This window comes from Arachis stenosperma, chromosome 5 (assembly GCF_014773155.1).
Source record: "Arachis stenosperma cultivar V10309 chromosome 5, arast.V10309.gnm1.PFL2, whole genome shotgun sequence".
NCBI lineage: Eukaryota > Viridiplantae > Streptophyta > Magnoliopsida > Fabales > Fabaceae > Arachis > Arachis stenosperma.
In genome coordinates, this window is record NC_080381.1 from 126270559 (window position 1) to 126297477 (window position 26919).

The following is a 26919-nucleotide window of genomic DNA, read 5'->3' on the forward strand; positions in this document are numbered from 1 at the left end:
TTCCTATCCAACCAACTTACATCACTGATTCCTATCCATCCAACACAAAACTAGAGTATTAGCTCAATACTAAGTCCAATCTACCTCAACCTCCATCACCACATTAGAAATAATCTTCAGCATCAGCACCCCAGTATGAGGGATCTCTCAGTTTCAAACACAGACAAAATAATGTAAAGTATACACAAATAGAGAGTATAGATAGAGCAATTAGATCAAATAGCAGATAGATGTAATTAATCAACTAAGCAAACCAAAAACAAGATTCACACCCAAATAATACTTACAAATACAAATATTACATGTCTGTCCTATGGCTACCACGAGAAACGAAGCAGGATAACACCATAACAACTTTTATTTCAATAATGCAATTTTCAGAACTTGACCCTAGAATGTTAACATCACAAAATTCTCAATAATTAATAGCAGATTAATAGCGGTAAGAGTTTCAATGCTAGAATAACTTACTGCAGATAAAGAGAAATGAGGCAATGGAGGAGTAGTAGCTCCGGAGACCTTTATTGATGGCAGAGTAAATCGCAATAATTATTTTTCCTGTCACAGACAACCTCAGTAACAATTCTCACGGTAACAAGGATCTTGACAGACAAAGAAGGAAAACCAGAATAGAGTTAGAGCTTACCAAGAAGATGGCGGCTCCAATAGCGGTTTTCGGCAACGACGGCTTTGGCAGTAGCAGATAGCTCAACGGCAACGGTAACAAAACACAATCGTAGTAATGGATCTAACGGCGACTGGTCCCTCAGCAGTGCCAGAACGCGTTGACTTCTCTTTTCCAACGCGGGCTTGATGACGACGATGGAGACTGATACATGAATATCTTATACCTATTTTCTGCTTATTTTTCTAGTTAAATTTAGTTGGAATTTAGTAAGTTTAATTATATTTTAGTGTTAAAATCCTCTTTGGATGCTACTTTGAGTTGTTTTGGTATTTTTATAATTTTAGATAAAATTTGGGTCAATTTGGCAGAGTTTTGTGCAAAACAAAAGAGATAGAAAGTAGATGCTGTCAACCATGACCTCCTTGCATTCCAACGAACATAAATTGAGCTACCAAAGTCCAATTGATGCAGTTTTAATGGCATTAGAAAGCCAACTTCTAGATCTTTCCAACGATATATAACAGTTTATACTTTTATTTTGGAATCACTGCCATGAAGGGCGCTAAACGCCGAGCTTGGCATTTAGCGCCCAGGAAGACAGAACCGAATGGAAACTCAATGCCAATTCTGGCGCTAAACGCCAATTCTGTGGATCAAACTCATCCAAAAGAGCATCTTTATCTATATTTAGCTTTTAATTATTATTTTATCTTTTATTTTTGTTATGTTTATTTACAAATAAAATCTTTTAGATTTAAAATTTATTATTTTTTTTAAGTTTCAAATCAAAATTAGGTTAGATATAAAAGGGAAAAGGTTTAGCCCTTGGGACACACTTCGCCGGAAGGGGATCTTCTCACTTTCACAATTTCACACTTTTCAGATCCCTTGTTTTCTCTTTAACTCATGAGTCACTAAACCTCCTCGGTTAAGGTTAGGAGCTCTGTGTATTTCTATGGATTGAGATTATTATTTTTCTATTTTAATTAAGGTATTGATTCAATTTCAAGGATTGCTTTCGTTATTCATCTCATGAATCTGGGTAGAACCAAAAACTTGGTGCGGAATTTGAATACCACAAACTAACCGGCAAGTGCACCGGATCGTACCAAATAATACCTCAAGTGAGTGAGGATCGATACCACGAGAATTAATGGATCAAGCAACAATAGTCAATTGATTATTTTAGTCAGACAATCAAAATTTATGGTTTTAATAGCAAATAACATAAAAACAAAGAATTAAATAAAAATAAACTAAAATTGGTTAAGAAAATAATATGATAAAGATAGTTAAGGTGTCAGAGATATTCAAATTTCCAGATTAGTATTTCTTACCAATTATTTTAATCGTGCAAGATTCATTATGGTTCACTGATGCGTGAGCATCTTTCCTATCTTTTCCTAATGAATTTGCATTCAAATTGTTGAGTTTAATCAATAATTAATCATCTTCTAGCCACTATGAATGCTACTTTGAGTTGTGTGCAATTTTATTTATTTCAGGTAGCATTCAGATAGATTTGATGGAGTTTCTGTAGAAAAAGAGAAGAAAGTGAATGATGCTATCAACTCTGACCTCCCTTCACTCCAACAAAAATAACTTGAGCTACAAAGGTCCAATTGACATGATTTTAGTGGCATTAGAAAGCTAACATTCAGAGCTTTCTAACGATGTATAATAGTGCACACTTCTTCTCCAGCACACTTGGCCACAACGTCTCCAAGTTTGGCGCTAGGAGCACTATATTCCCCCATTGCTTTCAGTCTCAGTGAAGTTAAACTTGAGAAACCTCAAGTTTGGCTTCAACCAAGAAGAATCAAAGAATGCTTACGGGTCACCTGAAGTCAAACTTGAGAAACCTCAAGTTTGGCGCTAGCAAGGAGTTTCCAAGGAGTGCATGCGGGTGCCTTGAAGCTACTCAAGTTTGGCGCCAGCCAGAGAGAACTAAAGGGAAGCTTTCGGTTGGGTTGAAACCAAACTTGGATCCTCCGAGTTTGGCGCCAACTTTTGCAACTCAAGTGGTCCCCATTCGCATACAAGGCTACACGAGATGAATTAAATTAATTTTGATTAAATTTTATTTTATTTTAAAAGAGGAAAAAATATTATTTAGTTTTAAGAAATATAATTTATATTAATCAAGATTAGATATAAAAGGGAAAAGAATCATTCCGTAATTTACAGTTTTTCTGAATCCTAGTTTTCTCTCCAAACCATGAGTAACTAAACTTCCACTGTTAAGGTTAGGAGCTCTGTCTATTGTATGGATTGATACTATTACTTTTCTATTTTAATTCATGTAATGATTTCAATTTCAAGAATTATTTTTGTTCTTTATCTTATGAATTTAGGTGGAACGAAAGTATGACCCTTGTTCTAATTGAGTTCTTGTATAACTTGGAAAAGCTCTTTACTTGAACAACAGCTTGAAAATAATTTCTCCTAAACTTCTAATTATCTGGAATTAATGGGATACGTGACATATAATCCTCTTATATTTGGGTAATTAGGGTTCCTGTGGCATATAAACTAGAATTGAACTTCACCCTCTAATTGGAATTAAGTGACTAAGCAATTGGCAGTTGATGAAGGTTAGAGGTGACTAAAAAGGTCTCTGGAATTAGGGTTTAGTCATATATAGTTTGCCATGAATCAAATCTTGCATGATTAAAATAGTTAGTAAGAAAAGTCAATCCAAAAGATAGATATCTCTGAAGCCTTAACTATTTTCTCCATATATTTTTCACATCAATTCACTATTTGCTTTTTGATTCTCTGAATTTACTGTTAATACTTTTGAACTCTCAAACACCATTTTCTGTTTGTCTGACTAAGCCAATTCACTCAATCATTGTTGCTTGATCCATCAATCCTCATGGGATCGACCCTCATTCACCTGAGGTAATACTTGGTACGACTCGGTGCACTTGTCGGCTAGTTTGTGGTTATAAATTCTACACCATTCATTATAAGTGACTAAACCCTAATTCCTTAGACCTTTTTAGTCTTCTATAACCTTCATCAACCACCAATTCTCTGGTCATCTGATTCCAATTAGAGGGTTAAGTTTAAAATTGGTTCATAACCACAGGAACTCTAATTACCCAAAGCTAACAGAATTTTATGGCACATATCCCAATTAGTCCATGTAATTAGCAATTCAGGAGGAATTTACTTTCAAGCTATTGTTCAAGTAAGACTCTCTAGAGAACCAAAATTGAGCCTGTTGTTCAAGCGAGATGATCCTCTAGAGATAACTCTTCCGAGATTCACAAGAACTCATGTAGAATAAGGGTCATACTTCCGTTCTACCTAGATTCATAAGTTGAAGAACGAAAACAATCCTTAGAACTGAATCAATACATTAATTAAAATAGAAAAGCAATAATTTCAATCCATAGAAATAAACAGAACTCCTAACCTTAACAGTGGAGGTTTAGTTGCTCATAGAGAAAATAAACCCCTAACAGAGAAAAAATGTAAAAGTGCAGAATGAAAATTAGGAGAGCCTAGGTCAAGATCTCTTCTCCTTTTATATCTAATCCTTGTTAATGTAAAATATATTTTTAAAACTAAATAATATCTTTTCCTATTTATAAATAAAATAAAAGCCTTAATCAAAATAAAATAAAGATTTTCGCATATCACTTAAAGGACGAACGGGGACCACTTCAAGGCTTGAGGATTGGCGCCTAACTTGGCATATTTGTGTGCATCTAGCGCCTAACTTGGATAATCCCAAGTTAGGCGCCACCTTTCTAGCATGCAATTGGGTGTGCTTGTCTTCTTTTGGCACCTGACTTGGAAAATCCTAAGTTAGGCGCCATCAAGGCCGTGCAATCTAGTAAGAAAGTGTATACTATTATATATCTTTGGAAAACTTTAGAAGTTGGCTTTCCAATGTCGCTGAAACCGCATCGATTGGACCTCTATAGCTTTAGTTATGCTCGTTGGAGTGTGAAGAGTTCAGGGTTGACAGCATTCACGAATTCTCTTTGCACTTGTCTTTAATTCTTGGTTCTTCCTTGTTCTTTTGCTTCTTTTTTCTAACAATTCCCTACAATAATCATGAAACCAAAAGGATCAAAGCAATATCCAATTTGAGCCCCAAAACTCTTCATAATTAAGCTTTATGCATTTATTTCTTATATGAAAAAGCATAGAAAAACACAACATGATGCGCACGCATTACAACACCAAAATTAAACTTTGCCTGTCCTCAAGCAAACAAAGAATCATGCAATGAAAGTGAAAATCCAAGGTGAGAAGAATAGCAATTTCAATGTTCATGGTTGGCTAGTTTACTATGCATGCAACACTTACAAAAGAATTTCAAATGATTGATGATTTTATCTTGATCACTTTATGGAATCTTTTTTATATTCCTTCCTTGAAACAAGCTTTTCAATTGTTTCTTTTCTTAGCTTCTTGGGTGCTTTGCACTATTTGTTTTTATAGCTTCGACTCTAAATGCTTTGTTTTCAAGTATTACCACCTGATACATAAGCACCACAAGCATATAACTAGGGGTGGAAAAAGGCCAGGCGGCCTGCCAGGGGCCTGCAGCCTGGCCTGTGTTTGGCCTGGCCTGGCCTGGCCTGTTATAAAATAGGTACAGGCGCAGACTCTTTTAAAAGCCTTAATACATTAATAGGCCAGGCCCAGGCTTACTAATTAGCCTTATAGGCCTGTCAGGCCTGCCTGGGCCTGTTAAAATATAATTAAATATATAAATAATTATTTATTATTAATAAAATTATGAGATATTTTAAATTTATTATATTTTATTATAAATATTTTTGTATATTTTAAATATGTTAGAAGTTTAAATTTTTTTATAAATATTAAATATATGACATATTATATATAACAATTTTTATTAAAAAATAAATTTTTTTAAATAATATTTTTATTTTGTAAAAAAAAATTATCAGGCCTTTTAACAGGCTTCAGGCCAGGCCAGGCTGAATAACAGGCCAGGTCTAGTACTTTATAAAGAGCCTATAACAGGCTGTAGGCCAGGCTCAGGCCAATCAACTGTATGACAGGCCAGGCCTGTTAAGAGCAAAGCCTGGTCTAGCCTGGCCTGTTTCCACCCCTACATATAACTAGAGAACTTTTTAAGCTTTGCTTTTGTTTCTTTTCTTTTCTCTCTAATCGTCGATGCTCAGAGCCTTGAGCTTTGAGGGAGTGCTTTGCACTTGAGCCTAGCCTTGACTCTAAGTGTTTTGTTTTCAAGCTTTTTACTTTGATAGATAAACACCACAAGTACTTGACTAATGAGTTGTCATTGGTACTTAGAGCCTTCAGCTTTCCTATTCCCCTTTCTTTTCTTGATCATTTATGGACAAGCTTCTTCAAGGTTTTCAAAATTTCAAAGATTTTATAAAGTGTTCTAGATAAAAATTTCAATCAAACAAAATTCAAATGTGTTTGAGCAAAAATAGTCATGCTAACCTTCCAATACTCATATGCTCATGCTCGTTTCTTCTTTAATTACCTATTTGTTGATGATCATGATGCTTAATTGCTTTGACTCACAAATTTCAAGATGATAATCATGATGTAAAGGCAATATGTTACAATTCAAAGTTATATTATACTTATCTAAAAGGAAGAACACACATCATATAATTGAAAAAGAAGGAAACAACCTTAGCTCTCTGCCTTTTTCTTCATCATTTTCTTCTTTATCCCCTTTTAAGCTATGTAGAGTATAGCTTCCAACACCAAATTTAAAATGGTTGCTTGTCCTCAAGCAACAAAGAAAGAGAAATAATGGTGATGGAAATAAGAGTAAACAGGACTAGCAAGTGACAGAAAATCAAGCAATGCAGAGGCCTTATTCAAAATAAATTAATCAAATTAAAACAAAACTTAAGGAAAACTAAAACAGTATAAAATAGCTAGATTGCTAATGTGTTGCATGGTGATTGTGGCAACACCAAACTTGGTGTGAGGACACCAAACTTAGTATGATATAATCTATGTGAAACTAGGCCAAGTACCCAATGGGATGCAAATTTGGTGTAGCACACCAAACTTAATCCATGAACACATATACAATCTTAAGCAAAACAAAAAGAGAATGAAAAAAAATACCAAACGTTGGGTTGCCTCTCAACAAGCACTTTTTTAACGTCACTACCTTGACGATTGTTCTTGAATTTTCATGGATATTTTCTTTTGTTTCTTGGTCACAATCCCCTTTTCAGTGCTTTCCTTGGTTGCCTTCACTTCTTTGATTTCAAAATTTGGGTATTGTGTGATAGTTGAAGTTTACCCTTCATCAAGAACATCTTGAATCGATGGTTCAATAAACTCACCCTCTATGCTACTCTCTGCTTCATTGGAGTATAGATTCCCATAATTGTTTTCATCCCTTACAAACTCTTTTGTTTGTGCATCTTCCTCTTCTTCTATGTGTGAGGGTGGAGAGTTCTCTAATTCACTGGAGTATGAACTACTTTGATTGATTTCCTCACTTTCTTCCGTAGGAGTTTGCATTGTATCTCTTGGGAAAAAATTTGCTTGTTCATCTTCCTGGGGCTTGATAATTGACTCCACATATTTCTCTATATTTTTGAAACTCATCCTTATATCATGTATGCATTCTTTCATGACAAGCTTAATAGTTGATGATTCTTGATATGAATAAGGAGATGATGCCTCTTGATATGAATAAAAAGGAGATGATGGTTCTTGATAAGAGTAAAAGGAGGATGGTTATTGGTATGAATAGGGAGATGGTGGCTCTCGATATGAGTAGAAAGGTGATGGTTCTTGATAGTTGATATGGATAGAGAGGTGGTGGTTCTTGGTATGAATATGGAGATGGTGATTCTTGATAGTTGGAACATGGAGCACTAAAGTTTCTTTGGTCTTGACTTTTCCAACCAAAATTTGAGTAGTTCCTCCATCCACAATAATATGAATCATTCCTTGGGTGTGAGTAGTAAACCATGTAATCTTTATCCATTATTTTTTCTTAGCACAAAATACCAAATAGAATTAAACGCACCATGTGATAAACAGAAAAGTTAAGAAGAAAGAACAAAAAGAGATATTAATTTTTTTATTTTTTTTAAATTTCATTTTTTTAAATATAAAAAAATTTTGAAAAAAATAATGAAAAAATAAAATAAGAAAATTAAACAAAGAAAAAGTCTAATCTAGGTAATCAATCAGTTGGTAGTTGTTAATCACAATTAATCCCCAGCAACGGTGCCAAAAACTTGGTATGGAATTTGAATACCATAAACTAACCGGCAAGTGCACCGGGTCGTACCAAGTAATACCTCAGGTGAGTGAGGGTCGATCTTACGAGGATTAATGGATCAACCACCAATAGTCAATTGATTAATCTAGTCAGAGAATCCAAATTTAGGGTTTTAATAGCAAATAACATAAAAATAGAGAATTAAATAAAAATAAACTAAAATTGGTTAAGAAAATAATATGATAAAGATAGTTAAGGTGTCAGAGATATTCAAATTTCCGGATTAGTATTTCTTACCAACTATTTTAATCATGCAAGAGTCATTCTATGGTTCACCATAAGTGACTAAAACCTAATTCGTTAGACCTTTTTAGACTCCTCTAATTTTCATCAACCGCCAATTCCTTGGTCACTTGATTTCAATTAGAGGATTAAGTTCAAAACTGGTTCATAACCACAGGAACCTAATTACCTAGAGCTAGCAAGATTTTATGTCACATATCCCAATTAGTCCATGTAATTAGCAATTCAGGAGGAATTTGCTTTCAAGCTGTTGTTCAAGTGAGACTCTCTAGAGAACCACAATCGAGCCTGTTGATAAAGTGAGATGATTCTCTAGAGATAACTCTCCCGAGATTCACAAGAACTCATGTAGAATAAGGGTCATACTTCCATTCCACCCAAATTCATAAGATGAACAACGAAAGCAATCCGTAGAATTGAATCAATACATTAATTAAAATAGAAAAGCAATAACTTCAATCCATAGAAATAAATAGAGTTCCTAACCTTAAAAGTGGAGGTTTAGTTGCTCATGGAAAAAATAAACCCTAACAGAGAAAAGGTGTAAAAATGCGAAATGAAAATTAGGAGAGCCTAGGTCAAGATCTCTCCTCCTTTTATATCTAATCCTAATTAATGTAAAATATATTTTTAAAACTAAATAATATCTTTTCCTATTTGTAAATACAATAAAAGCCTTAATCAAAATAAAATAAAGATTTTCGCGTATCACTTAAAGGACGAACGGGGACCACTTCAAGGCTTGAGGATTGGCGCCTAACATGGCGTATTTGTGTGCATCTGGCACCTAGCTTGGATAATCCCAAGTTAGGCGCCACCTTTTCAGCATGCAATTAGGTGTGCTTGTCTTCCTCTGGTGCCTAACTTGAAAAATCCCAAGTTAAGCGCCACCATTCCCGAACGCATTGGAGAGTGGTTTCTTCATCCGGCGCCTAACTTAGGAAATCCCAAGTTAGGCGCCATCAAGGTCGTGAAATCTGGCAAGAAAGTGTATACTATTATATATCTTTGAAAAGTTTTGGAAGTTTGCTTTCCAATGTCGCTAGAACCACATTGATTGGACCTTTGTAGTTTTAGTTATGCTCGTTGGAGTGTGAAGAGGTTAGGGTTAACAACATCCACGAATTCTCTTTGCACTTGTCTTTAATTCTTGATTCCTCCTTGTTCTTTTGCTTCTTTTTTCTAAAACTTCCCTACAAGAATCATGAAACCAAAAGGATAAAAGCAATATCCGATTTGAGCACCAAAACTCTTTATAATTAAGCATTATGCATTTATTTCTTATATAAAAAAGTATAGAAAAACACAACATGATGCGTACGCATTAGTAGAACGACAGTATAACCCTTATTCTACATGTGTTCATGTGATTCTCAACAGAGCTATCTCGATTGAACAATAGCTTGAAAACAAATTCCTCCTAAATTGCTAATTACTTGAACTAATATGGATACGTGACATATAATCCGTTTAGCTTTGGGTAATTAGGGTTTCTGTGGTCAAAAACTAGAATTGCTCTTAACCCTCGAATCTAAATTAAGTGACTAAGACATTGGCGATTAATTTGGGTTAGAGGAGACTAAATCACTCAAACATTAGGGTTTAGTCAATTACAGTTTGTTATGAAACGAATCTTACATGATTAAAATAGTTGGTAAGAAAACTTAATCCGGAAGAATAAACAACTCCGAAACCTTAACTACTTTTCATCATATATTTCACACCAATTCTATAGTTTGCGTTTATTACTCCCTGAATTACTATTTAATGCGTTTACAACAATCAAAACACAACTTTCTGCTGGCTTGACTAAGTGAGTCATTCAATCATTGTTGCTCAGTCCATCAATCCTCGTGGGATCGATCCTCACTCACCTGAGGTATTACTTGGTACGACCCGGTGCACTTGCCGGTTAGTTTGTGGGTATTCAAAAATTCGCATCAAGTTTTTGGTGTCGTTGCCAGGAATTGACTATGATTGACAATTACTGGTTGTTTGATTTCTTAGATTAGGGGTTTTTGCTTTAATTTCATTTAATTTATTTCTTTAAATTTTCGAAAAAAAATTTGATCTATTTTATTTAAATTTTTTTCTCTTAATTTCTGAAATTAAGTTTGGTGTCCCCTTAATTGTTTTATTCTTCCTAGTTATTTTACTTATTGAGTTCGAATTTTATATTCCTTTTTGCTTCTTAGTTTTATTTTCTTAATTATTCAGTTTATTTTCTTTATTTTATTTTTCTTTTATTTTTATTTTCTTTTATATTTCATTTTATTTTCATTTTTTATTATTTTTATTTTTCTTTATTTTATTTCTTTTGAAAAAAATATATATCTTTTAAAAAAAAATTAATAAATAAAAATAAAATTCTTTTTGTTCTTTCTTCTTTACTTTTCTATTTACCACATGGTGCGTTTAATTCCGTTTGGTATTTTGTGTTAAGAAAATTAATGGAGAGAGATCACATAGGTTACTACTCACACCCAATGAGTGATTCATATTATTGTGGATGGAGGAACTACCTGGATTTTGGTTAGCAAAGTTAAGGCCAAAGAAACTTCAATATTCCTTATTCCATCTATCAAGAACCATCATCTCCTCACTCATATCAAGAATCACGACCTCTATCCATATCAAGAACCATCATCTTCTTATTTATATCAAGAACCATCACCTTCTTATTCGTACTAAGAACCACCATCTTTTGATCTTGCTTGCCAAGAACTACAGCAAACAATAGATAAAATTTTACAAAAATTTTCAACCTCACCCCCTACTAACTCATATAAAAAATCTTTACCACGTGAGTTTGTTTTAGCATAACTCTCTCAAAATCCACAAAATCCATTCCACACTCCACAAAGCCCTTTTCAAAATACACAAAATTCATTTCACAATCCACAAAACTCCTTTCATACCCCCTCAATTCACCCTCAATACAGCACCCACATATCCATAAAATCCTTCCAAACCTTCATCTATGGAGCTGGCTGTAAAACAACTTTCTCAAGATGTCAACATCTATGTTCAAGAGTCTAGGACTGCAAGAAAAAATCTAGAAGTGCAAATGGCATAGATGACATAATCTCTTACTGAGGAAAATGCCATGAGCTTGAAGAGTGGAATGGTGCTTAGCAAGAACAATGAAGGTTAACTTGAGGCGACAAAGGAGGAGTTAGAAGTGCAAGTTCAAGATCAATAGGTCCCTATGCCAAGTGAAATTCCAATAAAGAAGGAGGTAGTGAAGGCATACAAGCATAGGATTTCATATCCGCAGAGGCTATAAGAGGTGGCAAAAAGAACATGCAAAGTCCCTCTCAAAAGAATCATTGTAAACTCATACAAAAAGGAAGAAGAGTAACCAAGGGAATCTATACTTTAATGAATTAGGAAAGTGCATGGTGGTTGATTTAATTAAACCACCAATTTAAGATGTTCTTGATAAAGAGGTCCTTCCAAACACTGCACCACACTCAAGTCCCAAAAAAGAAGAAGAGTTAGAAGTGCAAGAGCAAAATCAAGAGACCCTTGTACCAAGTGAAACCTCAATGAAGAAGGAGGTTGTGAGAGAAAAAACAATTATGGGAATTTACACTCCAATAAAGCGGAGAGTGGCATAGAGGGTGAGTTCATTGAACCACCAATTCAAGAAGTTCTTGATGAAGGGTACACTCCACCCATTACACAACACTCAAGTCCTAAAATTAGAGAGGTGAAGGCCATAAAAAAAGAACTGAAAAGGAGATTGTAACCAAGAAACAAAAGACAATATTCATGAAAAAGAGAAGGTCAACAAAAAGCAATTCAACCCCTGCCCCAACAAGTAAGGTGAATCAAGCTAATTTTATTATAGTTTGTTAGGAGGAATTTCAATCCAAGGGCACTAATTTTCTCCTCTCCTCTCTTGGAGTCATTTCTTTTAACCAACTGAAAGAAGAGGAAGAAAATTCGACAATCAAGTGTCAAGTTAATGACGTTAAAGAAGCGCTTATTGGGAGGCAACCCAATCCTTAGTATCCTTTGATTTTATATTCATTTTTATTTTTTTTTATTTATGATTCTTATTCATAGTTTTTCTTGGTTTATTTATGTTTGTGGTCATGCAAAGTGTTTAAAATAGGAATAGGAGGAATCTGAAGGAGAAACAGAATACCTTGAAGAGGAAGTGACTCGGGTGCTCTGGCGCTAAGCGCCAAGCTGGGCGTTTAGCGCCAGAAATGGCATAAAAAGTTGAGTTGTTTTTGTTTGCTTGGCGCTAAGCACCAGAAGCGGCGTTTAGCGCCTAAGATGGCACAAATTGGTGAAAGCTTTCTGTCTGGCCAACACTAAATGCGAACTTGAGCGTTTAGCGCCAGCCCTCATCCTTTAAAATAAAATAAAATAATAAAAAGTAAATAAAATAAAAATATAAAAAATATAAAAAATAAAAAATAAAAAATTTTTACTTCTTCTTACCTTTATATCACTACCTTCTTTCTTTTGCAATGTTTTTTGTTTTTACTCATCCGTGCGCTTTTTATGGTCTTCTCCATTTTCAGTTTTTCTTTACTTGGGGACAAGCAAACTTTTAAGTTTGGTGTTGCAGAACGAACTCTCTATTTATGTCATCATCAATGGCACCAAAGGGAGGTGAATCATTTTCACGGAGGAGCACAGCCTAAAGTAATACGGCTACCAAGATAACTGAGGTGGTTGAGTTCCTTTCATGCTATTTACTTATTTCAGTTCTTGTATTATTTATCTCTTATTTTCTAGTGCTTATTAGTGTTTCTTTTGCATGATCCTATTTAGAGTCAGTAGTTCTATTGATAATTAATAGTTTTAATTATCTTTAAAAATTTTATACTTGTTTTGAAAAGAGGTCTCATATATTGCTCACCGAGCTTTCAAAAAAAAAATAGTAAAATGCATGAGACTTGAGTTATATATCATGAGTTGTTTTTGTTACTTTAATGTGGTGGTATTATTTATGATTTTAGATGTATGAATTGAATAGTGCATATTTGGTATTGGGTTTGAGATTGTTGATTCTTGAGGGATATGAATTTAGAAAAATATTATGGATTCTCCAAAACTCAATGAGAAATTGATCCTTAAAGCAAAACAAACAGCAAAAAGAAAGGAGAAAAAGAAAAATAAAAAGGCAAGGTCCAAGACTCTGAGCATCAATGGTTAGGAATGTCAAATATGATTAAAAGCTCAAAGAGTTATTTTCCTAACCATATGTTTGTGGTGTGAATGTGTCAAATAACCTTGAGACAAAGCACTAAGAGTTGAGACCAAGTACAACTAAAGAGTAAACCAAAGGTTTTGAGCACCACTAACTGAAAAAAATTAAAAGAAAAACCAGAACTCAAAGAGTTTCCAGTTAAGTGCTTGTAGTGTGTTTCTGTGCCAAGTTAAGCTTGCGGACAAAACACTAAGAGTCACGGCTAGGCTCAAGGTGCAAAACACCAAAGAAAAGAAAAGAAAAAGCTGTGTTCAATGACCAATCAGTTTAAGTAGGAAGAGAACCTATAATACCATCCGAGTTCTAGTTTTAAGGGATATCAATATTTCTGAGCTCTAAAAGGATAGTGAGATGCCAAACCTATTTAGAATCACAATATCATCAACCCCACTCAATCATTAGGCAAGAGCTTAAATGAACACTCAAGTCTTGGACAATTTGTACTTCTCAGTCCCATTTTGTTTTTAGTTGCTTGAGGACAATAAACAGTTCAAGTTTAGTGTTATGATACGTGAATATCTTATACCCATTTTCTTCTTATTTTCTAGTTAAATTTAGTTAGAATTTAGAAAGTTTAATTATATTTTAGTGTTAAAGTTCTCTTCGGATACTACTTTGAGTTGTTTTGGTATTTTTATGATTTCAGGTAAAATTCAGATAAATTTGGCAGAGTTTTGTGCAAAAAAAAGAGGAAGAAAGTAGATGTTGTCAACCCTGACCTCCTTGCATTCCAATGAGCATAACATGAGTTACAAAAGTCTAATTGACGCATTTCTAACGGTGTTAGAAAGCCAACTTCCAGAACTTTCCAACGATATATAATAGTTTATACTTTTATTCTGGAATCACTACCATGAAGGACACTAAACACCGAGCCTAGCGTTTAGCGCCCAGGAAGACAGAACCGAATGAAAACTCAATGCCAATTCTGGTGCTAAACGTCAGTAGTGCGGGTCAAACTCATCCAAAGGAGCATCTTTAGCTATATTTAGCTTTTAATTATTATTTTATCTTTTATTTTTGTTATTTTTATTTACAAATAAAATCTTTTAGATTTAGAATTTGTTAATTTTTTTTAAGTTTCAAATCAAAATTAGGTTAGATATAAAAAGAAAAAGGTTTAGCCCTTGGGACACACTTTTTCTGGAGGGGGATCTTCTCACTTCTGCAATTTCACATTTTTTGAAACTCTTATTTTCTCTGTAAGTCATGAGCCACTAAACCTCCTCAGTTAAGGTTAGGAGCTTTATTTATTTCTATGGATTGAGATTATTATTTTTCTATTTTAATTGATGTATTGATTCAGTTTTAAAGATTGCTTTCGTTATTCATCTCATGAATCTAGGTAGAACGACAGTATAACCCTTATTTTATATGTGTTCTTGTGATTCTCGACAGAGCTATCTCGCTTGAACAATAGCTTAAAGACAAATTCTTCCTAAATTACTAATTACTTGAATTAATCTGGATACATAACATATAATCCGTTTAGCTTTGAGTAATAGATAATATCTTGGGAAATGGATGATACTGTTGGTAAATATGACCCAAATTATCCATTTTTCAAGATATCATCCAAGATACGTGTTGGTCCTATATGACCCAAGTTGTTAAAGATATCTCAAATTAACACATCCCAACTGGCAACATTAGGAAAGATTTCTTTATTCAACATCTTAATATAAAGATACACAATGGCTTCTTAAGTGTCTAACCAATTGTAAATATTCCACAAGAAGTGTGTGATATTATGTCTGGATACAACTCCTTTTCTTCAGTATATTTATCCAAAATTTGCATGGCAGTTCTAACCTTACACAACTTACTATATGCATGAATAATTACATTGAATATAATGGTATTGGGCTTTACTCCATTCACCAATATTTTTCACAGAATTTGTAAAACTTGTTCTTGCATCCCAGTAGAAGAAAATTCATGCATAATAATGTTGTAAATGACCGTATTTAGTTTTACATTCCTTTATAAGTCCACAAGCTTCTCTAAATCTGTTCACCCTAAAAAGACCATCCAACAACTCATTATATGTTCTAATATTAGGCAAACACTCATATTTTTCCATCTGATGAAATACATTCATGGCCTTTTCTATTCTTCTATTAACACACAAGCCTTTGATCAGTGTGTTGAATGTGGCAAGATTTAGTGGGCAACCATCAGCAACTATATTTTCAATAAGATGATGAGCTTGGTTAAACATAGACATTTGACAAAGAACATCTACCATAGTGGTGTATACCACAACATTAGGATGGCAACTGCAATTTATCATCTTGTTCCATATTGCAGAGGCACCTAATAGGTCCCCAGCTTTTACAAAACCGGATATTAGAGTGCTATATGTGGTCACATTTGGACTGCAAGAGCTTTTCTCCATCTAATTACAGATAGATATGGCCTCAGCCGTATTCCCAATGGTGCAAAAACCTTGTACAAAGGCGTTGTATGAAACAACATTCGACTTAACTCCCTCCATGATCATAAGGTTCCACAATTCAAGAGCTTCACCAGGTTTTCCTCCCAATAAACAGCCTTTTATGAGCGAAGAATAAGTATGAATATTGGGGTTGCATCCTCTCTTAAGCATTTGTGCAAAAGCAGCAAGAGACAATTCAATATTTTCCATATAAAAAAGACAACTAATAATAGTAAACTGATAACATTAGGGTCAATGCCCTATAACACCATCTCATTCATCAAACAAAATACCTCATTTATTTTCTATTATTTGCAAAAGTCATTGATCAAAGCATTGTAGGCAGGTACTACAGGATTAAACCCATTGGCTAGCTCCTTTGCCTTCTCTACTTGAGTAGTATAACTTACAGCATCCGGAGGGCAACCCTTATTCGACATTTCTTCAAGCAGCTTGCAGGCACTATCCATCTTCCTATTCTTACATAATGCCTTGAGAAGCATGTTATATGTAAACCCATTTGATTCCAACCCTTCACCCTTCATGTTGTTATATACAGGACTAATCATCTGAAACCCAGTTTCACCAAGCAATGCATCTAAAAGGTGATTTATATCTTAATTGTGGGCTTGCACTCGAATTTCCTTATCCTATAAAACATCTTTAAAGCTTGATCAGCCAACTCTGCTCTCTTATATGAATTCATTACACATATGAATAAATCTTCAGAGCAAGCTACACCTTCAAGCTTCATCTGTTGTAACAGATATGGAATGCCATCCATTTCACCCTTTTTTCCCAAGCTTCTCAATCATGAGCTGATATGTAAATTTGATATGCTTGAAAGCTCCAGAATTGGCCAAAGACTTAAAATATTCAAGCGCCAAACCAATATCTCTCTTATGTTTCAAACTCTTCATACATGGAACTCTTCAACAAAAGAAGCATTTGTGGGTTGAGGTTGGGAATTACTTTCAAGATTGAAAATTGGGTTCGTGTTAAGCACCAAAGGAATTGAAGGCTTGCGCACTTTTAACAAGAAGGAACACCCATCTCTCAAATACATGATTATAATATCGAAAAAATTGCTGTGAGATAAAAGAATTGAGTTAGCTTTAAGAAGCTGGAATATACTTGGAAAAAAAAAAACGTGTTTAACTGTTCATGCTTTTTCTGTGTCAACGAATATTAGAGTATGGTCTCCGCAAAATCTAATTTTCTTCTTTATTTTATATTCATGAATGGATATATGCCCAATAAAGATGATGTTTTGATCCTATTCAATTTTATTTCTAGGCTTTTGCTTATATATTTTCTGTTAACCAGTCCATATTAGTTCAGAAATTAGGAATCTACCCAAAAAGAGCAAGGTTCTAAAAATTAGACTGAATCAACCAATTTAACTGGATTAATCGAAAATTGGTTATTTGGTCGGTCCCATTGATGTCATTGAACACAGATCCAAGGTGAGAAGAGAGTGAGGAGAGAGGATCAAATCTGAACAATCAAACACAGAAGCCTCATGTATTTGGATTCACTTTTTCTGGGAGAAAAGAAAAATGATGAAAGAGATAGAAAGAGAGAGAGAGAGCTCACCGTGAATTTGGTTCACAAAGGGACCGCGGTGGTGGCGACTAGTGCGGTGGCCCGTCAGGGGCACTGGTTCGGTGATGAGGAGAAGGTAGCCCCAGTAGGTGAGGGAGGTCGACGGTGAAAAGAGGAGAAGGGGGCACTGCGACTCTAGGGTTGCTAACGGCGGCGAAGCAGGGGCAGGGTAGGTGCGAAGGTCCTCTGGTCGGCAAGAGCGAGACAGGGAAGGAGAGAAGGAGGGGTGGTCACTGACACTGACACTAGAGGCTGCAAGAACGGAAACAGAGGCAATTTGGGGTTAGTGGTGGTGGTAGTGGTGGTAAGGTAATGAGTAGATGAGGATGATGGAGTGTTTAGTGGGAAGCATACCAGTGCTTGCGGGTTGGGAAGATAGAGGGCTTGGCTTCATGGTGTACTTGCACCATGAAGGTGCTCTTCTTCTCCGGGGAAGCGACAGCAAGTGTTGCTGTGATTGTGAGAATGAAAGAGAAGAGGGTGTGGCAAGGAGCCATTAGAGCAGCGATGGGGACTGAGTGGAAAGTAATGGTGAGAGTGTGTTAGAAAGGGAAAGAGGGGTGGTGGCTGGGTGAAGAGGGTTAGGGTTAGAAAGGGGATTGGTTGAAGGAAGTGGTGTGGTGGTGAAGATAAGGGTATTTTGGGATTTTTAGATAATTTTTTAGGGTTTGGATAATTTTGCTTGTAAAAATTATTTTTTATGGATACAAATAGTAATTTTTTTTTCTATGGGTAGATATGTCAACGTTTTCAACTTTTGTGGGTACAAATAGTAGTTTACTCCAAAAACTATTAAAAAATTGGTTGAACCGACGATTAACCGTCGAACCAGTCGGGTTTTTGGAAGCTCCGGTGGTAACCTGCCCCAAAAACGCCGTCGTTTTGACGCCAGGAAAAGAAAAGAAACATAAAAAAGAAAACCCACGAAGCGTCCCTCATCCCTCTCCCTTCCTATTTTCCTATTACCCGTATGAAGGCACTCCACCCCTCTCTTTCTCTGAAAATTCAAATTGGAGAACCCTAGTGCCAAACCTCCTTTGAACGCAGCCGCAGCAGCCACCATCGCTCCTCGGTCTTCGCCGAACTCTTCTCCTCCGGGGACAGACCGTGGGTGCTGCGTCACGTGTGGAAGCTCAGTTCGGCGGTTTGGCCTTCTTCGATTCGTTTCTCCTGTCGTCGCCGTCGTAGGAAGCTCTCCTCTCCTCTCCTCTCATCCGAGCTCTCTCTCTCTCTCTGTCTTCGCCGGCAGTTCCCATTCCTCCGTCAGACCGTCACCGGCACGAAGGTCGAGCTCGTGGCGTCGCCGAGCTCAACGGCCCTGTTTCGAGCTCGGATTTCGAGCTCTCTCTCTCTCTCTCTCTCCGTCCGAGCTCACTTCCTTTCCTCTGTTGCTGTCACTTCCCATTCCTCCGTCACCGTCACTACCCTTCCTTCCTCGCGTCGGTAAGCTCTCTATCTTCAATTTATTTTTGCTTGTTTAATTCTGAGTTGCTGAGTTAGGTTTAATTCTGAGTTGCTGGGTTTAAGTTTGTGTTGCTGAGTAAATAATAATGATTTTGTTGATGTTTGTTTATTCTGAGTTGCTGATTTTCTGAAATGTTGTTGCTGATTATGGGAAATGAAAGATGTTGCTGATTTTCTGATGGTCTTGTTTAATTCTGAGTTCTGGAGTTAGGTTTAATTGTAAGTTGCTGGGCTTAAGTTTGAGTTGTTGAGTTAATAATAATGATTTTGTTGATGTTTGCTTATCCTGAGTTGCTGATTTTTTGAAATTTTGTTACTGATTATGGGAAATGAATGAAGTTGTTGCTGATTTTCTGATGGTCTTGTTTAATTCTAAGTTGCTGAGGTAGGTTCAATTGTGAGTTGCTGGGCTTAAGTTTGAGTTGCTGAGTTAATAATAATAATTTTGTTGATATTTGCTTATTCTGAGTTGCTGATTTTCTGAAATGTTGTTGCTGATCATGGGAAATGAACGATGTTGTTGTTGATTTTCTGATGGTTAAATATTGTTGGCTGTATGTTAAACATTATGTTTGTCATTTACTGAATGATTTGACTGTTTGAAGTTGTTTATGAGCTTTTATTGATAAATTATTGATAATTTATTAGGTGAAAGTGAAATTCTAAATTTTATTAGGTTAAAAATGATTGCATTTAAATATTTGGAATTATATGTTGAATTTTTAATAATTTTATTTAATATTTAATTAAACCGGTTGAATTCTGGTTGAACTTACCAGTGAATTAGTCACTTTCCCGGTTCATTGGCCGGTCCGGTTATCACAACCTTGAAAAGAGCGAGAAACAAAGGGTCAAATAAAATTGGTAAATTGCAAATAACAGAATTCTCTATATTCATAGTGTTTATTTGTTTGTTTATTTATTTATTTATTATTATTTATATTCATAGTGTTTATTTATTATTATATGTTTTCTAACTTCTAAAAACGGAATCAAACTTGCCAATTCAACTCGATAAAATGGAATCAAGCCTCTAACCGGTCTTATTGAAACAAGTCTTATTGAAATAAAGAATCGATAAAAAAATTGGTACAAAAATCAGCAAAATGGGTGAAAATGTTGAATCAGATCGTTTTTTATTGAAAAAATCGGTTAAAAAAATAATTTTTTCTAAAATTACTTTTTTGAAAAATATATTATATGAAAAAGAAGAAACTTTTAAATCTCTTTATATTCAAATTTCCAGAAATCTTGTGAAATTGGCAAATTGCTTTTGTAACAAGTTAGGATCAATTTATCAAAATTGGCATCTGATCTTGTCATTCCTGTGAGAGTATTTGATCACTGGTTTAACCAATAAATTAGTTGCTGAATCACAGTATTATAATTACATAAATATATAAAATTATTACAAAAATAATTAAAATAATTAATGCAATTTGTCTTCAACAATTTACATTAATCAAGTATCAATTTTCGTAACAATTAAACTTTGCACAACTAAATCAACCAATCAACTCATTAACTAAATCAACCAATTAATGGCTCGGCCCGGATAGCACTGGGTAACAAGGTTTCCGGTCTCACCGGATGAATCGAACCAACTTTGGCATGAGATCTTGTTCTGCTGTGTTTATAGTTTGCTTTTCCTGTCTTGATCGGCAATATTTTATTGTTTATAGTGTGTAGCTGAGATGTGAGTCTGAGACTTTCAGTTTCTAATTTTGGATTCGATGCAAGCAACTAAACCGTATTCTGTAGATTACAATGTAATTAGCTTTCATTTTATTTGCTTCATATTAAGAGATTAGGGTATTGATCCTAACTCATTACAAAAGCAATTTGCCATTTTCACAAGATTTCTGAAAATTTGAATATAAAGAGATTTAAAAGTTTCTCTTTTTTTTCATATAATATATTTTTCAAAAAAGTAATTTTAGAAAAAATTAATTTTTTAACCAATTTTTTCAATAAAAAATGATCTAGTTCAACAAATTCACCCATTTTGCCGATTTTTGTACCAATTTTTTGTATCAATTTTTTGTTTCAATAAGACCGGTTAGATGTTTGATTCCATTTTATCGAGTTGAATTGGCCAGTTCCATTCCGTTTTTTGAAGTTAGAACCATGCAATTTCATCCGAATGATTGCAATTTAGCTATGAGAATAGAATCACATTGAACTAGCTAGTTTGATCGGGGTAACGGAAAACCTGTGTTGAGTCTTGATTTAGTCCAATTCTCGTTTGATCGTACTCCGTGCCTGGTCATTGTTGTTCGAATCTTGGCTTGTTTTGGATCAAGGTACAAATCAATTGTGAACGAAGTGGTCAAAAATTGAAGGAACTTATAAATTAATAAATTTTTTAGCTGTTAATCCATTTAAAATAATTAAATACAAAAAATTAATTTTTTATATATATATTATTTTATTTTATTTGATTCAATTCTAATTAAAAAATATAAATTAATTTAAATTTCATAAATAAATAAAAATATATAATAAGAAAATTAAACAAACAAATAAACACTATGAATATAAGTTTTGTACAGAGAATGTAGAATTTTTTAATTTCTTTATTATTTTATGTTTTTGTTATTTGCAATTCACCCATTTTATTTGATCCTTTATTTCTCTCTTTTTTGGGTGGAAGATTCCTAATTTCCTATCTAATATGGGATGGTTAACAGAAAATATATAAGCAAAAGCCTAGAAATAAAATTGAATAGGATCAAAACATCATCCTTATTGGGCATAGATCTATTCATGAATATAAAACAAAGAAGAAAATTGGATTTTGCGGAGACCATACTCTAAATTTTGTAGACACGGACAAAGCATGAACAGTTAAACACGTTTATTTTATTTTTTTTTCCAAGTATATTCCAGCTTCTTAAAGCTAATTCAATTCTCTTATCTCACAGCAATTTTTTCTGATACTATAATCATGTATTTGAGAGATGGGTGTTCCTTGTTGTTAAAAGTGCGCAAGCCTTCAATTCCCTTGGTGCTTAACACGAACCCAATTTTCAATCTTGAAAGTAATTCCCAACCCCAACCCACTAATGCTCCTCCTGTTGAAGAGTTCCATGTATTGAAGAGATTGAAACATGAGAGAGATATTGGTTTGGCGCTTGAATATTTTAAGTCTTTGGCCAATTCTGGAGCTTTCAAGCATACTCAATTTACATATCAACTCATGATTGAGAAGCTTGGGAGAAACTGTGAAATGGATGGTGTTCAGTATCTATTGCAGCAGATGAAGCTTGAAGGTGTGGCTTGCTCTGAAGATTTGTTCATATGTGTGATGAATTCATATAGGAGAGCAGGGTTGGCTGATCAAGCTTTAAAGATGTTTTACAGGATAAGGGAATTCGGGTGCAAGCCCACAGTTAAGATATACAATCACCTTTTAGATGCATTGCTTGGTGAAAATAGGTTTCAGATGATTAGTCCTGTGTATAACAACATGAAGGGTGAAGGGTTGGAACCAAATGGGTTCACATATAACATGCTTCTCAAGGCATTATGTAAGAATGGGAAGGTGGATGGTGCCTGCAAGCTGCTTGAAGAAATGTCGAATAAGGGTTGTCCTCCAGATGCTGTGAGTTACACTACTATAGTGTCTTCTGTATGTAAACTTGGTCAAGTAGAGAAGGCAAAGGAGCTAGCCAAGGGGTTTGCTCCTGTAGTACCTGTCTACAATGCTTTGATCAATGGCTTTTGCAAAGAATACAAAATAAAGGAGGCATTTGGTTTGTTGAATGAGATGGTGTTTAAGGGCAGTGATCCAAATGTTATCAGTTACTCTACTATTATCAGTTGTCTTTCTGATATGGGAAATATTGACTTGTCTGTTGCTGCTTTTGCACAAATGCTTAAGAGAGGATGCAGCCCTAATATTCATACTTATTCTTCGCTCATAAAAGGCTATTTATTGGGAGGGAAACTTGGTGAAGCTCTTGAATTGTGGAACCTTATGATTATGGAGGGAGTTAAGCCGAATGTTGTTTCATACAATGCCCTCATACACGGTTTGTGCTGCATTGGGAATATGGCTGATGCCATATCTATTTGTAATCAGATGGAGAGAAGCTCTTGCAGTCCAAATGTGACCACATATAGCACTTTAATATCCGGTTTCGCAAAAGCTGGGGACTTGCTAGGTGCCTCTGCAATATGGAACAAGATGATAAATTGCGGTTGCCATCCTAATGTTGTGGTATACACCACTATGGTGGATGCTCTTTGTCAAATGTCTATGTTTAACCAAGTTCATCGTCTCATTGAAAATATGGTTGCTGATGGTTGCCCACCAAATGTTGTCACATTCAACACATTGATCAAGGGCTTGTGTGCTAACGGAAGAGTAGAAGGGGCCATGAGTGTACTTCATCAGATGGAGAAATATGATTGTTTGCCTAATATTAGAACATATAATGAGTTGTTGGATGGTCTTTTTAGGGTGAACAGATTCAGAGAAGCTTGTGGACTTATAAAGGATATTGAAGATAGGAATGTGGAACTAAATACAGTTACTTACAACATTATTATGCATGGGTTTTCTTCTGTTGGGATGCAAGAACGGGTTTTCCAAATTCTGGCAAAAATGTTGGTGAATGGAGTAAATCCCGACGCCATTACAGTCAATATAATTATTCATGCATATAGTAAGTTGGGTAAGGTTAGAACTGCCATGCAAATTTTGGATAAATATACTGAAGAAAAGGAGTTGTATCCAGACATAATATCACATACTTGTATCTTGTGGGGTATTTGCAATTGGTTAGGCACTGAAGAAGCCATTGTGTATCTTCATAATAAGATGTTGAGTAAAGGAATCTTTCCCAATGTTGCCACTTGGGATGTGTTAATTCGAGGTTTCTTTAACAACTTGGGTCATATGGGACCAACACGTATCTTGGATGATATCTTGGGAAATGGATGACAGGCAATTTTCAGATTCTTTAATGATTGAATAATGATGGCCTTAAATTATGGTAATTTTGTAGGTCTTAAATTCTCTTATATTGTTTTATAAATTTGAGCGATCAGATGCCAGTACCAAAGCACCGTCTTGGCCTGTTGGAGTTGATGGTCAGTAATTTCTTTAGTTTTTAATAACTGGATTATTCTAATAAGTTGGCTTTTACCTCTGGATAATGTTTGTTCAAATGTAATATTGATGGAACCATTAAATTACTAGTTCATTGAACTTTTGAACTTTCTTCTCTTTTAAGGTATTCACACGCCTACTAAGATTCCTATTCCAGTCCCGCCATCTCCATCAGCAAAGGGCGATGAGGTATATACTTCATACACGGGGAATTACGTCATTTCTTCCATGACATTTAGCAGTTGTGGTTGAGAAGTAGTTAAAGGAAAATTATATTCAAACATGTTTGATACAAGTTTATTTGGCTCACTGGTTAGTGGCATTTCGACATGGTTGAATATTTTTATTAGAAATTTACACCACCCTTTCCACATAGAAAAATTCTGTGATGAGTACTAGTTTAACAACTTACATATAGAGACACTCAGGAAAAAATGACGTGACACAATAACAATTGAATTTATCTGAAAAAGCCAGTGAATTGTTAGACTTGTGTCCTTTCCATCCAAGAATCTCTGTGCTTTGTAATACTTCCTAGTGCATACTGCATCAACAACAACCAAGTCTTGTCCAACTAAGTGAAGCTAGCTATATGGATCAAATGATACCTTACTGGGTTGTCATAATTCATGTTTGTGTTTATGCTTAATTCCACCATCAATTTCTGTACTTGCTGGAAGCCCAAAACCAGCATCTGGCCACTGATTTTTCTCTTGTGATATCTTTTTGGCATGATCGTAATATATTTCTCATAGTTATGATTATCCTCCACTTTCACGTGTTCATGCTATTGGTGAATCTGGTAAAAATAGAATTGACTTGTCAATATCATTTGAAAGCTGGTTGAGTTTTATTAAATCTATGTTAATCAAGTCAACTGTATATGTACTTATATCCTGATATAATTTTTGAAATATGGTTCCTATGTTTACTTTACATAAGCCACAGAGACGACCTCTACAGCTAAGTGAGCAAGGCCAAGTCCTTGAGATTGCCATTGAAACCGCTGCAAATGCTGTTCTAGATCTTAAGGATAGCCTAAATGATTGGGACAGTAAAGTTGGTGATGGTGACTGTGGATCAACCGAGTCCGGTCCTCAAAATTGTCTATTATAGATGTTGAAGTATCATTGGAATTACTTGATTTATATGGTTCAACTTCTGCAGATGTATAGAGGTGCAAAAGCCATTCTGGAGGACATAAAAAAGTAAGTCTATGTCCTATTTGGTTAGGTATATCTTTGTTTGTACTCTTGGGGACAAGTTACTGCAAAAGCAATTGCCAATTTGAATTGTAATCACATTATGACCTGAACTGCTGTTTTTTGTTCACAGCTATCCTCTGAACGATGCTGCAGAAACTGTCAATGAAATTGGATCCACAATTCGAAGAGCCATGGGAGGAACAAGTGGAATCATGTATTATGCTATACTTATGCCATTGTTGAAGTTTAACTAGTTATGCTGTTTGAGTATTGCTTTCAAGAAACTTTCTCTCTTCAGAGATACAATTTTCTGCAAGGCAGCATATACACAGCTGAAACCAAGCTCTGGTTCTGTTGTCATGCCAAAACAATGTGGGAACTCCAATATGGCTACCATTAATTTCAGAGTTAACTTTTCCTTTGCCCTTTTTTACTGTCAATCCCTCATGAGTTGTTTGATTTCCAGGGGCTGAGGCACTTGCGGCTTCCATTGCTGCTGTTACTAAATATGGGGGTGCCAGTGCTGGTTATAGAACCCTGTTAGATGCCCTTCTTCCAGCATCATCGGTTCTTCAAGAGGTCCTGACAATAGGTTTTCACTTCCCCTACATTATTTGGATGCCCTTTTATGGAGTAACTTACTGTGCTTTTTGGTTGAACAGAAATTAAATGCTGGGGAGGATCCTATCACTGCTTTTGTTCTGTCTTCTGAGGCTGCATTAACTGGAGCTGAATTAACCAAGAAAATGCAAGCACAGGTGATACCTTTTGACCCGTCTTTGTTAAGAGTACAAATTTGATGCAACACTGAGTTTTAACTTAATAGCAGATAACGTCTGGCATTCCGTTTCAATTATGTTTAGTTCATGAGTGGTGCTCAAGAAAACTTGGTTTCATTTTACTTATGATTTGCTTGCTATTCTGTAATGAAACAAATGGTTAAAACATGGAGTTTCAATTTTAGGAAGCTCATTTTGAATTGCAGTTTTTAGCAGTTCGCCTCTAAAATTGAGAAAAATGCCACAACCATAGTGGCTTGTTTTTATCCATTTATTTGTTATTATTAAGTGGATTGTTGGATCTGATGAGGGAGTGTTATGTAGGCTGGGCGTTCTACTTACGTGTCTTCAGAGTTGCTTTCAACAGTTCCTGACCCTGGTGCCATGGCTGTGGCAACGTGGTACAGGGCTGCAGCTCTAGCTGTCCAGCAAAATACAAGAGTTAGGCTACGCAATTAAGCTTTTGTTCCGGATTTGTATCCTTTTAACCATTGGGCTCTCCGCTTATGTTTTTTTGCATAAAGCTGAAAGAGCGATTGCATATACGCCAAATTTTACAGTGGATGTAAATTTCAAAAACTTGATAACTACAGTCGGACAATGATATACATCTATCTCATTGTGAGCCTTGTGCTTGTAATATTCATCGTTGGTTTATTCATTCTTTTATGCTCATTTTTTTTACCCTATGACCATCTCTTTGCGTCTTCCTCCTCAGTTTTGGCATCACTGTCTTTTCTACCGGTGTTTCTAATCAATTTAACTACTGCAATTTTCCCTTCGTAATCAGTAATATTGTTTTGATTGGGATGATATTTCTGTGCAGTTTTTGTAGCTGTGGTATAGATTAGGATTTGTATTGTTGCTTTATAGAAAACAAAGTCGGGTTACGTGAACCGTTTCTACGTTGAAAATATCTTATGGTTCTTG

At 35.1% G+C, this 26919-nt stretch overlaps 2 protein-coding genes and 1 pseudogene across 4 annotated transcripts in view; 2 read left to right on the forward strand and 1 right to left on the reverse strand.

Annotated features, from left to right (window-relative positions):
* Positions 1-25045, forward strand: part of LOC130982205 (putative 3,4-dihydroxy-2-butanone kinase) — a 37790-nt gene extending 12745 nt beyond the window's left edge. Inside the window, exon 21 of the transcript XR_009087105.1 lies at positions 24954-25045. The gene's annotated coding sequence lies outside the window, so the exon portion shown is untranslated. The remainder of the gene's footprint in view (positions 1-24953) is intronic.
* Positions 14936-17002, reverse strand: LOC130981335 (pentatricopeptide repeat-containing protein At3g48810-like; annotated as a pseudogene).
* LOC130982204 (pentatricopeptide repeat-containing protein At3g48810-like) lies at positions 18379-25186 on the forward strand. 3 transcript variants are annotated; one of them, XM_057906098.1, is made up of 4 exons: positions 18379-18868; positions 21814-23986; positions 24130-24194; positions 24948-25186. In XM_057906098.1, the coding sequence occupies exon 2, from the start codon at positions 21837-21839 to the stop codon at positions 23835-23837; it is 2001 nt and encodes a 666-aa protein (XP_057762081.1). In that variant the 5' UTR covers positions 18379-18868; positions 21814-21836; the 3' UTR covers positions 23838-23986; positions 24130-24194; positions 24948-25186. The 3 variants fall into 3 exon arrangements, with proteins under 3 accessions (XP_057762081.1, XP_057762080.1, XP_057762082.1); XM_057906097.1 differs by lacking the exon at positions 18379-18868 and having other exon boundaries at positions 18884-23986; XM_057906099.1 differs by lacking the exon at positions 18379-18868 and having other exon boundaries at positions 18884-23986; positions 24954-25090.
* The last annotated feature ends 1733 nt before the right edge of the window (positions 25187-26919 follow it).

Bases quoted from the DNA above. Each gene is read 5' to 3' on its own strand.
- LOC130982204 (XM_057906098.1), top strand. From the start codon at position 21,837: ATGTATTTGAGAGATGGGTGTTCCTTGTTGTTAAAAGTGCGCAAGCCT.